We start from the raw sequence: 14209 nt of genomic DNA, 5'->3' as shown, positions 1-14209 counted from the left end.
TTCCAATGATGGAAGCATCCATGAGATGTTGGTCCATCAAAGAGGTGTTGTGTGTGTGTTTCAAAAAAACACAACTAAAAACAACTAAATTGGACTTCATTAGAGTATCTCCCCCTTTCTTCATTTAGAAGTGCCTAAGACCCCTCCCCAGCACCCAGGGTCATACGGACCCCATAGGGACCGAATTTGTTTTTAATGAAATTGATTTCACCAGCACTGTGTACCATGTCCTTCCTCTATTTAGGTGAAATCGTCATTTATACAGAATTGTGTATTTTCTGTTTAAGTATATTGTTAGAATATTTTGTGTTAAACCTGCCATTATAATTTGAGTATTGTGTAGCGTATCGTACAAGAAAGTGCTTCACCGATTAGTTTTTTTTTTGTTTGTTTGTGACTGCCGTATGGGATATGTATCAGAGGAGCAATAAAGTTTGCTTTGGAATGTGAAAAATAAAGGAGTGCACGTCGGAAGCCACACGGGTGTTTCACCGTCATTGGTATCCTATGGACCAGTTTAACGCCTATACACAGACTTTTGTCGTTCATTTCATAGAAGTGGTCAAATGTTTTAGATTGTGGACATAAAGAATAACATTTTCGACCTAAGATGACCACTACATTAGGCTTAAGGGAAATTAGGGTACCACAGTGGGGATAATAATTTTATTTTTGGGAGTTATTTTACCCTCCATAAATTTAGTTTAAATATTTCGTTCCCAAGGTCACAATGCTCTAACTAGTCGCTGATATTTGCCATCAAAATGCAACTTTTAATTTGTTTATCACTTAATATACGCGTCAGATTTCACGATACAACAGTCACATTGAGTGATATTTTGGTAACTCCGGTACTACTGTAACACTCGAGATCATCAGTGACCGCTCTTAGGAAGAAGAGTATCGCTTTAAGACGTTACGCAGCTGCCTCTGTCTGTGCACTGCCCGCTGGCTCCCGGCGCTCCGGCACTCACGCCGCAGTGCCCCTCTCCTTCACCTGCGCCTTCCACGCGAGCGGCTGCGCAAGTCTGGAGTGAGAATCAATGGGTACTGAAACTGGGTACGTGGTCATGGATCATTGAACCAATACCGGAGTGGTATACAGGTAAAGCTCTACACTGTTCTGATTATATCAGTTTTACAATTAATTCCATCTGCAAAGCTGATTCAATTTGATTGTGAAACATGCAGGTTCCACCTCTGGTTGCTATTTGTGTATATAGGACACACCAAGGACTGTGATCAGTGAGCATGCGGAGTGTTTTATGAATAGGGCGTAGAGTGAGGGTTGAGATTTTAAACACTGGATACAGAATGGGAAATGCCTGCGTATTTTCTACAGCTCTGTGGTGCATAAAGGTAAATAATGCATGGGCACGTTCTTTTCGATCGTTTGTAAACCTTTTTGTGCTGAGTATTGGGTGCTGCAGTAGTGATGCAGCGCTCGGCATATGCGTGTCTCGAAGTGTGCGTGTGTCATCCTTTTTTATCAGCGTTGTCCATGAAGACGGCTTACTTCCGTCATTTCTAAAATTTAAGGACGTTTGCGTGTTTTTCATATTTCAATCACTGTATAAGATGGAAAGGCATTACGCAACCTTTTCCGATGCACTGCTCATTGTGAGTATACTAAGATGTGTACAGTTTAGTCCGGAACATTTGTGATTCGACGTTCGTTCAGTAACCGGTTCGGTGTTTACATTCTATAACTCTTTTTTACTGCATCACTAGAGATGACATATTGCTTGATTCTTGAAAATCCTGAAGACTTGCAACGTTTTTTATTACCTAGTAGTACTTATGGGCAATGAATAAATGCGTGCAATGCAATAGAAGCCGCATAATATTATCATAACAAAAACAGTCATACGTTATTCGTTTTACTGGGTGGACGGCTTAGTTGAGAAAACGTAAAGGGGGAAATTACTATTTATATATTTCCAATATTGTACAATAATCCGTAGGGTATTACATAATGCTAATAATTAGCTGTATCTTTGATTATGATTGTTTCCAGTGAAACTTATAAATGCCACCTACAAATTGTAGGTTTTTAAGCATGTTCCATTATAGTAGTTAGATTACTTTTTATTACCATAATGATTACGCGCTCACTCGTCCAGTTCCGATTAATTGAATGATTAATTAATCATTTCTACCATTTAGGCTTCCAGCTGATTCCTTTCTGTTGCTTTGTTATTTTTGTTTAAAAATACTGGCCTAGTTGCAAACTGTCATACCAATGCTGACCATGTCTTCAGGTCAAGAGAGGAACTTAACAAGCAATTAAGAAGCATAATAAGACTAGGAAATAGTGATCTGGTACAAATTATTTACCAGTTTTCCTTGATGGTTAAGATGTGGATTCACTAGTAGGAATTAATACCTAAAACTGTAGTTGTCTAGACAAACATTTCATTCTGTGTGACATGTTGCTAGATGACAGAATGACTCTTGTTACCTTGTTTAAAAGTTTTTGTTGTTCCAAAACTACCTGGTACTTTTCTAGCTTTAGGTTAGCATTAGCGCTTGCCACAGACGCTATTGTTTGGTGGCCCTCCATCAAAAATATGTCAGATGAAGACTGAACCCCACTTTTAGTCGGTGAATTCTAACGATAAAAACATCAGTGATGTAGTTGATTACAATAAATGAGTCTTGGCTTGTTGTTGGTCTATTATGATAATTGGTTTTTTTATCTTACTCTGTGGAAATTCTGTGAGGCTTTTTGAGAAAATTGAAACTGTTTTTGCGCAGTTAATCGTAGCAGTCAAGAATGCAGCAAGTAATGTACATTAATCTTGGCAGAACAGCTGATGAATCTTTAGGTCAAGGTTTTTAAATCATCTGGTTTTGCAGATTTTTTTTTTGCAATTTTGGTTTAATCAGATCAATGCAATTAAAGACCCGAGTGCACCACATTTCTCTGGATCTGGTTTCTGCATGGATGGATCACGCAAAATCATCTTTGGAAAAGTACACGAGTTACAATAAATTGCGCTCCAAAGTTTAAGGCTCCTTACTAGGATGTGTCAGGCACAAGATGTTTTGAAAGGGACGCAGCAGGAGGGATATTTCAATGTATTTCAATGGAAGAAGCATCCATGAGATGTTGGTCCATCGAAGAGATGTTGTGTTTGTGTGCGTGTGTTTTTTTACCTGTATATTCTTTGGGCTGTCAGATACATTGTTGTAAAATGCTTTCATATTGTCATTAGTTAAGGTGGTACACAGCTATTGGATTGCCAAGGACGGGACTGTTGTTTAAGGTCATCATCAGTCAATATGACCATGATTATTAGAACTCATCCTGTATATCACATCCAGCCTCTTTCAGTAACCACTTGTGCAGTTAATTTGGCAGCAGTATGACGATCACACACTTTTAGCCATGTTGGTGGGATCAGATTGCATTCACAAATTCACCTGAATGGCCTTTCTTTGGCCTGAAGAAACCTGGGAATCCTTTCGGATTCAATCTTGCAGTCATGGTGCTGTGACAATGATGCTATTCCCTGTGTCCATCCATGCAGTAGATTTTGCACATATTTAGATATCGTAACTCTAGATCTCATGGGCAAAAATGCGTTTTGGACTTGGCAAGTTGAATTTAATCCCACTGTGAAGGTGCCTCATTTTTCTCTCTCTGCCCTGCTGCTCCCAAGGTGCTCTGAGCAATTTCCTACTGTTCAGCAAACAAAAGCATTGTTTTCCTCTATTTTCAATCTGATATTTTGATTTAGCATAAAAGTGCCCTACTGTAATAATTGAAGAAGCAAATGCTATATCATTGGGATGGGTTTTTTCTTCTGCAACACTAATTGTTAAGGGTAGATACCAAAGATCTTAAACTCAGAGCACAGAGGGAGTTTTGTGCTGGGCTGAGGTTTTGCCCCTGAGGCTTATACCCTAAGCTGGTGTCTCGGAGACACGCCACCTACTGCATAATGCATTTAACGCCGTACTAACCCTCAGGAACCAGCATGTTTCCCTGTTACTGTAAAAAAAAAAACACTGACTCAGTGACAGGTTTGTGTGTGTAGCTTTTTAAAAGGTCTGTACCAGTGAGACAGCTGGCATAGTAATCAGAGGCAACCATGAGCTGTAATGTTTGGCCAGAGCTGGTCACCCCAAAGCTCACGCCACAGGGTCTCCTGTCGTGACAGTGACAATGGCAGCTGTTTGTGGGTGATGTAGAAGGTGCAGTGGGGGAGGGTCGGGGGTTACCGTTTTTCCAACAGAAGCTGAGCTCACCAAAGGATTGTTTAATCAGCTTTGTAGGATTGAGGGAGGGGTAAGCGATTCCTTGGAAAGGCGCCAGAATTGCGTACTTATTTTGGTGTTTATTGTAGCATGAGTGCTAGGCCCACTGACAGGTCCCTGGGCATGTCTGTGTCCTTGGCCTCATGCATGCTGGGTAAATTAGAGCATGTCACCACATTCATACTGAATGACTCATTCTCTTGGTGGCATGCCGTGGGTCGTGAAGAGCGCCGCCTTATTCTCTGCAGGGGACTGGAACACGGAGCTCCATGTGCACATGCAGGTGTGCACATGGGTATGTGCATGGGCTAGCACGCAGGTTCGTTCCTGAGCATGGTGCAGCAGCGCAAGCACGTTATACAGAAAGTGCAAATGCATGAATTTTTACATTATCATTTTGCATATATGATGCGTATGTATATATACATACGATGCACTAGTCAGTTACTCACCAGTACTTGTAGAATCCTGGTCATAGCATGAGGAGAAGCTTCATGTTTCCCAGAGAGCAAAGCCAAGGTCACCTTGGCAACGGAAATACAGTCTGTATCCGGGGTAAACCAGGGGAAGGCTGCAGTCATACCGCTGAAAAAAGGATGGGGGGGTGGGGGCACAGGCAGGAATACCAATGACAAAAGATGATGCAGCAGGCACATGTATCCTTGTGTGTGCGTGTGTGGATTAGGTTTATATTATATATTACTTTGTGGGGACCAAATGTTCCCCACAATACAATAAAAACCATTTTTTTTACATTGTGGGGACCAATTTTCAGGTCCCCACAAAGATCTGTGAATGCAATCAAAAGTTGTTTAAAGTTAAAGTCGTCATGTTGGGCTTTGAGTTTTCACCTTAGAATTGAATGGAGAGTCCCCACAAAGATATAATTACAAACCTGTGTTTGTGTGTGTGTGTGTGTGTGTGTGTGACAGAATCCCACCAGGCGGGGACAAGCTGCTCAGGTTGTGCAGATGAAGGTCATCCTCACTGTTCAGTGATGTGCAGTTTGCTTCCAAATCCCTCCCATCAACTAGGAATTAGTTTCCATTCCATTGCTGAATAGGACATGTATTTAGTAGGCGATAACTAGAGATCGGTGTCAGCCAATACCATCCGTGCATCTCTAGTTATCATAAAATTTATATAAAAGGAGCTGATATTCACCACTGACAATTTTCTTTAAAATGGTGACCCATAATGCTTTGCACATTAGCATACTAAACAGAAAAATGTCTGCTGTATGGAATTATTTTAATGTTGTTAGAAATGCATGTTGCAAAAATTGCTCTGCTAAAACTCCACAAGGAGGATCCACTAGTAGACAGGTCAACACAGTAAATTTGAATGCTCACCTAAAGGTGATACAGTGAAGGTATGAAGAGTTTCTGAAAAAAAATCCATTCCAATGAAGAAGGCTGCAGTACCGCCGAATAACAGCCCGTCAGTAGCGCAAGCATTTGATAGCAAAAGAAAATGTAGTGCAGACAAAAGATATTACTCTGAAAATTCCAGAGTTTATCACACTTGAAGATCACTGGACCTTCCTGGCAGCTACCAGCAGAGATGATAATTAGCTAAAAGAAACTGTGGGAAATAGATATTTGTTATTTATGCCAGTTTTGCTGTATTCACATTATACCCCAGCCTTGTGTTTATAGCTCTGGACCCCAACAACCCAGCCTCTGGGACAAGTGGATATAGAATATGGATGGATGGATGAATGGATGGATGAATAGAACGCTGCATTATTGTGCTTATTATTAACTTTATCATTTTTGTTATTTACCTAATCAGCCCCCTTGGCCTAGATAAGGTAACTAGGACAGATTTTAAAGCTGACCATACAGTTAAAAATAATAACTTACCGATAGTGGCTAGTCACCTTTATTTTACTTTGTGTCCAACAAGTTAAAAATTATTCGGCAGTACAGTAGATGCACTCCGTCTAGAGCAGCAATCCCATTTGTTCCTGTGGCGTGAAGCTTTTGGTGCAAAACAGAAGGAGGGTGGGCAATTTGGTGGTCACAGGGTGGGGGGGGGTGCAAACTGACAATCTGTGTTTTTTTTTGGCCTGAGCTGAAAGAGGTTTTGTTTGTGGAGCGCCCTGCAGCCAACCATGTGAGGGAATTAGTAGTGACTGCCTGGCGTCACGTGTCACATCAAATGGAGGGAAATGTGTCATTCTGTCAAGCAGATGGAGCTTAGACACCAGGGTAGCTGTGCAGGGGGAGTGCAGGAGAAGAGCTTTGGATTTTGCACAGTTTGTGCAGGGTGACGGTTAACTTTAATATGGTACTTCCCTCCTCCTTGGCCATTACATTACTTTCAGTGCATAACTGACTCTTTTTAAGCGACTGCTTTGAGAGACAATGCAGGGAACGAGAGGCCTGTTTCTCATTAAGTAGTAAAATGAAAATGAAAGAAAAACTTAATTACATCTAATGTGAACCCCGCTGACATTACCAGGTGATGTTTCACTTTAATTTTCTGTTGGAAGCTTATGTAAAGTGAAAACTAATTCACAAATATTCAGTATTTCTGTATTTTATTATTTACATGATTCTTTCATCAAACGTGAGATACAAGTTAAGGATACAGAGGAGGGTCAGTGTCCCTGGAGATTCAGGGTTTTACGGACCTTGCTCAAGGGTCCATTGGTGATTGGGGATGCCAGACTCTGTAGGTCTTAGGATTTGAAGTGGTGACCTTCTGATCATGGGCACAGTGTCCTAACCTGCAGAGCCCCACAAAGTTCTCAGAAGTCCAATTGCCTGTCCCTTTCAGCTGACTTCATTGAGCCAAAGACCTGCAGCTTTTAATCCAAGGACAGGTACAGGTGTGTTACTAGCAACTGCAGCCACTGAGAAATACTTACCTTAAATCGACTTATGACAATAAGAGTATTAGAGGATATTAGAGGTTCACATCTGTATGTAACAGTTTTTCTATTGGAAATGTCTATGATTAATATTGGTGATGCTTGAATAAAATAACACAATAACTAAAGACTTTGGGTGGAAGGGTCTGTTTAGCAAAGAGAGAGAGAGGTAAGGAGCTTGCACTGATGCAGCATGTTGCCACCACGCAACGAACCACCTCAGGGATGAGAACTCAAGTGCAGCCGTGGGGTCGGTGATAACTCAGCATCACACTAATTTGAGTGAAGTGGAACAGTGTGAAGATTTTCCTGTGGGCCAATCCTGCCACCAACCCCCAAATTTTCCCTGAAAGTGGGAGGACTTACTTGCAGGGCTGGATGTAGGTTAATGTCATACCCAGGACAAAGCAATCTGCTGCTCTTTGTATGAACCCATCTCTTTCACTTAGGCTCCTGCAGAAGCGCAGACCCACCCCCAGCCAATAGAGACTGGTCACCCTCCCATCCTGACGAGTCATATCTGGACCCACTAAAAAAGTATTTTGAAAGACTGGTGCAGTAGGCCATTGCAACTGCAGAGACCCAGTGTGTCTCTTCTTTTATTATCCATGCTGTCTGTCCAGAATAGGGCCATGGAACCTGGAGCCTGTCCCGGGGCCAGAGGCAGAGGATGTAGTGGAAGGGCAAGTCTTAGGCACTGGTCCACCTTACTGCATGTGGCTTGGGGGGGGGGGGTCACTCTGCCACCCATTTCTTATCCGTGTATTTTGGGCAAGGTGATGGGTCAGGGTCAGGATAGGGCACAAAGCTGGGGGACACCATGCATGGGATGCCAGCTAAAATTGTTACATACATACATCCATTTCTGTAACTGTTTATTCTATTTAGGGTCGCAGTAGTCCAGAGCATATCCCAGAGGCTATGGGCGCAAGGCAGGGAACAAACCGGGATGGGGCGCCAACCCAACGCAGACTAATATTATTCATGCTGCAAAACTGAAAATTGTTGTTTGTCTTGTGTCGTATTTAATGAAAAATGTTCAATACATAATCTCCCATAAGGGAGCCCCAGACTTGGCCCTTTAGATAGACAGATAGTCAACCACGTCTAGAGGAAGTGAAGAGAAAGATTTGTAGCTTGGGCCTTTCAGAAGGTGATCTCTTGGTGTCATGGTGTGTTTATGCCCCATTTGCTGTAGAACCCATCTGCTCCTGGGGTGTTGAACACTGGCTGACCCTGCCCTCTAACCTCTAGGCTTTCCTCAGTTGTTTATTACATGTGACTCTATATATGCGCAGTCTAGCGGCCAATCTTCACTGATTGCACATTCCATCAGCAACTGTGAACGCTGAATTAGCAGGGCAATAGCATAGCTGTACATAAAATATTAAAATCCACACAACATAATAGGAGGCACAACAGAGTTTAAAAGAGGACAAATTGTTGGTGCGCATCTCACTGGTGCATACAGGTATGTGACCAGGCCAGCAACCGGGGCCGGCTTCACAGACCTTAACTAGCGATTCTTATTTTAGCCTTCTTTCAGTATGCCGCTACCTGCTGGTGGAGCTGATAACTGCACCTTATTTGTGGATTTTTTTTCTACAGGTCAGCTGCAGTACAAATTGTACAAAAATCCACAAATAAATAGGAGCAGAGTTACAAATGTTGCGTAATCCATAAATACACGGGAAGTGATCCACAAATGTGCAAAACCCATTTCAGGTATACAAATTGCTCCATATTTTTGTGGATATGATTTTACACAACACAAATAAAAATACATATTTGTGGATAGTGATGCATTTGTGAATTTTGCAGTACGAAGTGGACAAAAATCCATGAATAAATAAGAACACGATCCACAAATAGACAGAATGTGAAGAAATTAAAAAAATACATATCTTTAGATAGTGAAATATTTGTGGATTATGGTACATATTGGCGGATTGTCATCTGTGGGCTACAAATAATAAAGTCCAATAAAAACATAATGATAGTTCTAAAACGGTGCTTTGACTGCTACCAAACATACTCCATGTAGTTTGGTGTAATTCAGCTACATCTGAATCTTGTAATTATACACTTCAGGTTTGCTTGATTAGTTTATTGCAACTAGATTTAACAAATATATTGAATAGTTTGGGCATTCAACAATGATTTAAGAACCAATTTCCTATAATAAATAATGACTAAATAAATGTTAATTATGTGCTTAAATAATTAGAAATCTATGAAATTCATAAAAAGTGATATTACCTTTAGTCAATGTGACTGTACCTGGATGAGTGATTACTAAAATTAAATGAAAGGCTTTTGGATTTTAAGCCAGACTGTGACAGGTGTGTTCTGTTTATTTTTACATATATCTGTGTATTTAGTTTGTAAGAGACGAGGTGTCACTCTTGCATTGAGCTTCCGTCTTTTATGTTATGTCTGGCATGTCATGTGACCTCCTTGGTGAGACCTCACGTAGTATATTGTGTGCAGGTTTGGTCACCATATCTTAAAAAGGACATTGTGGCCTTAGAAAAGGTGCAGCGTAGGGCCACAAAAATGATTCCTGGTCTTAGAGGAATGTCATACGAGGAACGGTTACTTGAGCTAAATCTGTTCAGTCTCAAGCAAAGGAGACTGAGGGGGGACATGACCCAGGTATATAAGATTCTAACAGGTTTGGATGCTGTTCAACCAAATAGTTACTTCAGCATTAGTTTAAATACACGAACTCGTGGCCATAGGTGGAAATTAGCGGGAGAACATTTCAAGCTGGATTTAAGGAAGCACTTCTTTACACAGCGCGTAGTCAGAGTATGGAATAGCCTTCCTGATAATGTAGTGCAAGCTGAATCCTTGGGTTCCTTTAAATCAGAGCTAGATAAGATTTTAACGACTCTGAGCTATTAGTTTAGTTCTCCCCAAGCGAGCTTGATGGGCCGAATGGCCTCCTCTCGTTTGTATAGTTCTTATGTGACTCCGCACATGTCTGTCTCTGTCTGTCCGTCTGTGTATGTGTGTTTTACACCTGCAGGCCTGCCACCTGCACAGAGTTCTTCATCCACATTGAGAGATAGGCTGCCTGCCCCAATGTCTGCCCCAGCTAACCGGAAGTCCTCCTCTGGATCACGCAGGTACCCCCTGCATGTAGTTGTCTTCCTCATCTCTCATAACTCATAACTTTCCTTGATTTATACTCTGTCACGTCTCCTTCCCGGTTTCTCCGCCTTGTCTTATCTTCGTCTCTCTCCAGCTCCCCCGACTCTCTACCCTCTAATTGTATACATATTTCAGCTCTTGGGTTACACCATTAGTCCAATGGCGGCTGCTAGTCTTTCAAACAGGGGAAGCTCATGTTAGACCTACATCATAAAATTCATTATGTTATTTGTACATGAATTCTGCCCTCCGTTCCTTTTGCAGAAAATGGTCTGTGACCCTGTCGTACCAATTGGCTGTTTATTCCAAGGACTTAACCAGTTTCCTCTCAATGGCCAGGAGGTTGCTCAAACAATCTTGGCCCATCGTGTTGCGGGTGTATGACTACTCCGTTTTAAACAGGAGAAGCTCCTCTCTACACCTGCTGATGTAGCGACAACAGCTTGTATAGCTGAGGCATCAAACTCCATGTCTTTTAAAAATACCAAGAAATCACACAGCTTACCCCTGCTCCCCTGTAAGTCAAGGTCTGAATATAGCACTTGAAGTTCAGATCTCAGTCTCCCTGAGTCAAAGAAATGCCCATAACTTTTCATAACACTTGTCTCATTTCATTAAATTTCAACCTGGGACAACACCAGGTTCAATCTGTGTGCATAGCAATGCACAAACAATGTACTAGGGGCTATTACTCTAACTTTGGCCTGTAGGCCGTTGAGAGATGACGCAAACACACCAGCCCCATTGTAGGTTTGTGCCACAAGTTTTTTTCTAAAACTGTAGCCCTGCATGTTCTCGTTCAATGCTTCAAACACAAACTGAGCATCTCGACCCCCGGACACATCCAAAAATCCAATGAAGCACTCCTGAATTCTACCTGAAGTATCCACATATCTAACAATGACAGACAGTTGGCAAGATATGCCAGTTGCTTCATCCACCTTGCAAAAAAAGGAGCAGTCTGAATTTCACCTTTGATATTACCAGAAACAGTGGCTGTGAGAGCAGAGATCAAGTAGTTTTGGATTGAGTGGGACTGATGATTGACATTGTGTGGCCAAGACAGAGTGATTTTTAGCTAATGTTTTTGTAAATTCCCTGTAATTCCCATCATGCCCCCTGAATGCCAGCTCCTGTTGGCCAGGCAAGTCACATGAATTAGGCGGATTAGGAAGGCCCTGTTTTTTTTTAACTGTTTCATTATTTTTTGCCACCTAAATGCGAAGACCTTCATCGATTGCATGTTCAACCCTGACCCTGCCCTGACAACTTAACCTTGCACATGAACTCATATGTTTTCATGCCTTTTGTATGCCCTGTCAAAGCTACCCAGATCCCCAAAACCCACGTTTGATCAAACAACACATCCCATTCCCTGAGAAGGTTTCATCAAGAGGCATGGCCAACAGTACATTTTCTTTGTCACAGTACCTCCAGTCAGCCTGGTCACCTTTTCATACCAGGAGAGCTAAAAAGACCTGTTTTATTTCCCCGATTTTTGCACCAAATCAATCTTGGATGTTGGTCTGCCCTGCTGTTTAATTCTGAGGCTCTCCTCATAAGGAAGACTATTAAATGGCTTCGCTGAAAGCAAGTCAACAATATTAGCACCGTCTGCCATTATACACAGCTTCCTAGCTGACTATTTTCCCCTTCCACGAGCTACTTTAATTATATGATTGAACTAACTTTACAATGCTGAAACAAGGAGCAAAGTCAAGAACGCCATAATCTTTTTATTTAAAGAGTGATTTGTACAAACAGAAATGGCTTATATCACCAGCAAACACAGAGTGCAGCAATTTGTCTTACGACTTCACCTGCAAATCCACATGGGACTGAACTCGAATCTCTGTACTGCCGCTGTCTACTTAAAACATGCTGTCAATCAAAAAGGGGTCCCGCCCTTTAGACAGCTCCTCCAATCATCAAGCAGCAGCCCAGTGTCCTGGCCCGCCCACTGCTCCATTCACTCCGAGATGCTGAGCTTCCCTGGAAGTGACGATTTTGGTGCATTTATCTAATAACCGTCCAGCTTTTCTGCAGTGAAAAAAACTTTTCTGTGCCGGGCCATAGAGGTCCAGTGAAACTGTGCTTCAGGAGGTTTTAATGCACTGTGCTGCACGGAAATGTATGAGAACAAAATTGCGTCAAACAATCTACAATAAACAGCGGATTCTGAGCGAGCTCTTCATGAAGTTGAATGCATTCTAGCGCACTTTTATTAAAACCAATATAAATACGACAGCGCATTTATTTTCTGACATATTAGAGGAAGCAGAGCTTCCCTTGTAGTCTTAGAGCAGTCGCCACTGCCTTAGTTGTCCTTGTATCTCTCATCCCTTGTTTTTGCTTCTCTTTCTCTCACTCCATCCCTCTATTCTCTGATCAGAATTTAAATAAAGCTTTTAGTGGCTGACTCCTGCCTTTCCCCATAGGCACAGTACTTTCTGCTCCTTATTTCTTAGGTATGGCAGCACCTTGCAGTGAAATAAACCTTTCACCCTTCCTGCATCATCTTCCAGTTCCTCTCTGTTTTCCACGCTCTCTGACTTGTGAAAAATGTCTCCCGACACCTCGATGACGTGCCTCTGCAATCATCGTTAGGCGACCTCTTATGTGGTTCCCCATTTTCCTCGAAAAATAATTTAACCCCAGAGTACCCGAAAAAGGAAAATAAACTCTAGTTATAAAGCAATATGAAAAAAAGAACATACTGCTGTCCCTCTCAACTGACTTCATTGTGCCAGTTAAATGCTTACATGGCTGTCGGGAAGGTCATGGGAACTGGAACCTGTTGATGCTAAGTATAGAAGTTTATGGAATTACGTTTGCATGAATAGTTTGAGTCTCAAAGATTTGATTTCCTGCTTGAAAGGCTCTTTTCATCACATCACTGACACGACCTAAAATTCACTTGTCCCAAAGCACAAATTATATTACATTTACACATGCCTATTTTGGCTTTCGTCAGGGAAAGCTTAATGCTTAATGCTGATTTAATTAATAAACCAGTATTTCATGTATCCAAAGGACACTGTTAATAAGAAGTTTTGTTAGTTTAGGACCTTGACAGTCTGTGGACTTGGCTTATGTTAATAGCGATTTCCATCTACCCAAATTTATGCAAGGTCATTGTTTTAGGTAGAACTTTGAGTTTCCATCCATTTTGCCTTGTTCTTGGGAATGTGTAGGCAGCATGGCGCCCATGCCTGAACGCTCCATCCATGCCTGTCCTTCTCTTGTTTCTTTCTCCAGATTCAACCCCCTGAAGGCTCTGCAGCCAAAACGGCGTTTGCAGCAAATGCTGTCCTCCCCTACTGCGTGAGAGACGCTTCTTTCACTGCGTCATGGCACACACACACGCATGCACACTCGCGTAAATTGTAGCATTAGTCCAGACACGCGCACACAGGTGCACGCACGTGAGCCACCGTTGAATTTGCAATACGTCTGTGGCGACGTGTACAAACAGTTAAATTTTGGCACTAATGTCATCCAGAGTTCATTTAGTAATGCACCGCAACACAACTGAATCAGAAAAGACTTCATCCAACTCAAGTAAAGCTGACGACCCCACCAACCTCACCACCTAACGTAATACCAGCCGGCCTATTAGTCACATAAACCAAGACGAGGAGATGTGCCAGCAGAAGGTGTGCTGCCAAGTCCCTCTGGCTTGCTTGCTTGCTTTCTATCTGTGAACTTTAAATTACTTTTTTTGCTTTCTAGGTTGCTTCTGCTGCTTTCACCAGTCTTTTCAATAGCTTGACTGCCCTGTATCATTCCTCTATTTCCCTTCCCCTTCCTACATATGTAGCTATAGAAGTTCAGCCTTCCTTTGGGTCCCCTCCATCCAGTGCTGGGGCCCATCTACTTGGATAAACTCAGGTCCACCTGGACCAGAGGCCA

At 42.0% G+C, this 14209-nt stretch overlaps 1 protein-coding gene across 8 annotated transcripts in view; it reads left to right on the top strand.

Moving 5' to 3' along the window:
• snphb (syntaphilin b) overlaps positions 1-14209 on the top strand; it is a 31549-nt gene that overhangs the window by 10755 nt on the left and 6585 nt on the right. For 2 of the 8 annotated variants that reach the window (XM_049016446.1, XM_049016441.1), the window contains exons 2-3: positions 10173-10272; positions 13556-13621. In XM_049016446.1, the coding sequence (XP_048872403.1) occupies positions 10229-10272; positions 13556-13621 (110 nt within the window). In that variant the 5' untranslated portion in view covers positions 10173-10228. Of the gene's footprint in view, positions 1-975; positions 1106-1126; positions 1360-1417; positions 1621-10172; positions 10273-10294; positions 13622-14209 lie in introns of those variants that run through there. The other 6 variants (XM_049016445.1, XM_049016440.1, XM_049016443.1 and 3 more) reach the window with 5 other exon arrangements.

The sequence above is a fragment of the Brienomyrus brachyistius genome, chromosome 6 (genome assembly GCF_023856365.1).
Source record: "Brienomyrus brachyistius isolate T26 chromosome 6, BBRACH_0.4, whole genome shotgun sequence".
NCBI classification, from domain to species: domain Eukaryota; kingdom Metazoa; phylum Chordata; class Actinopteri; order Osteoglossiformes; family Mormyridae; genus Brienomyrus; species Brienomyrus brachyistius.
Note: the sequence above shows the minus strand (reverse complement) of the source record. Positions and strands in the feature narration are given on the sequence as shown.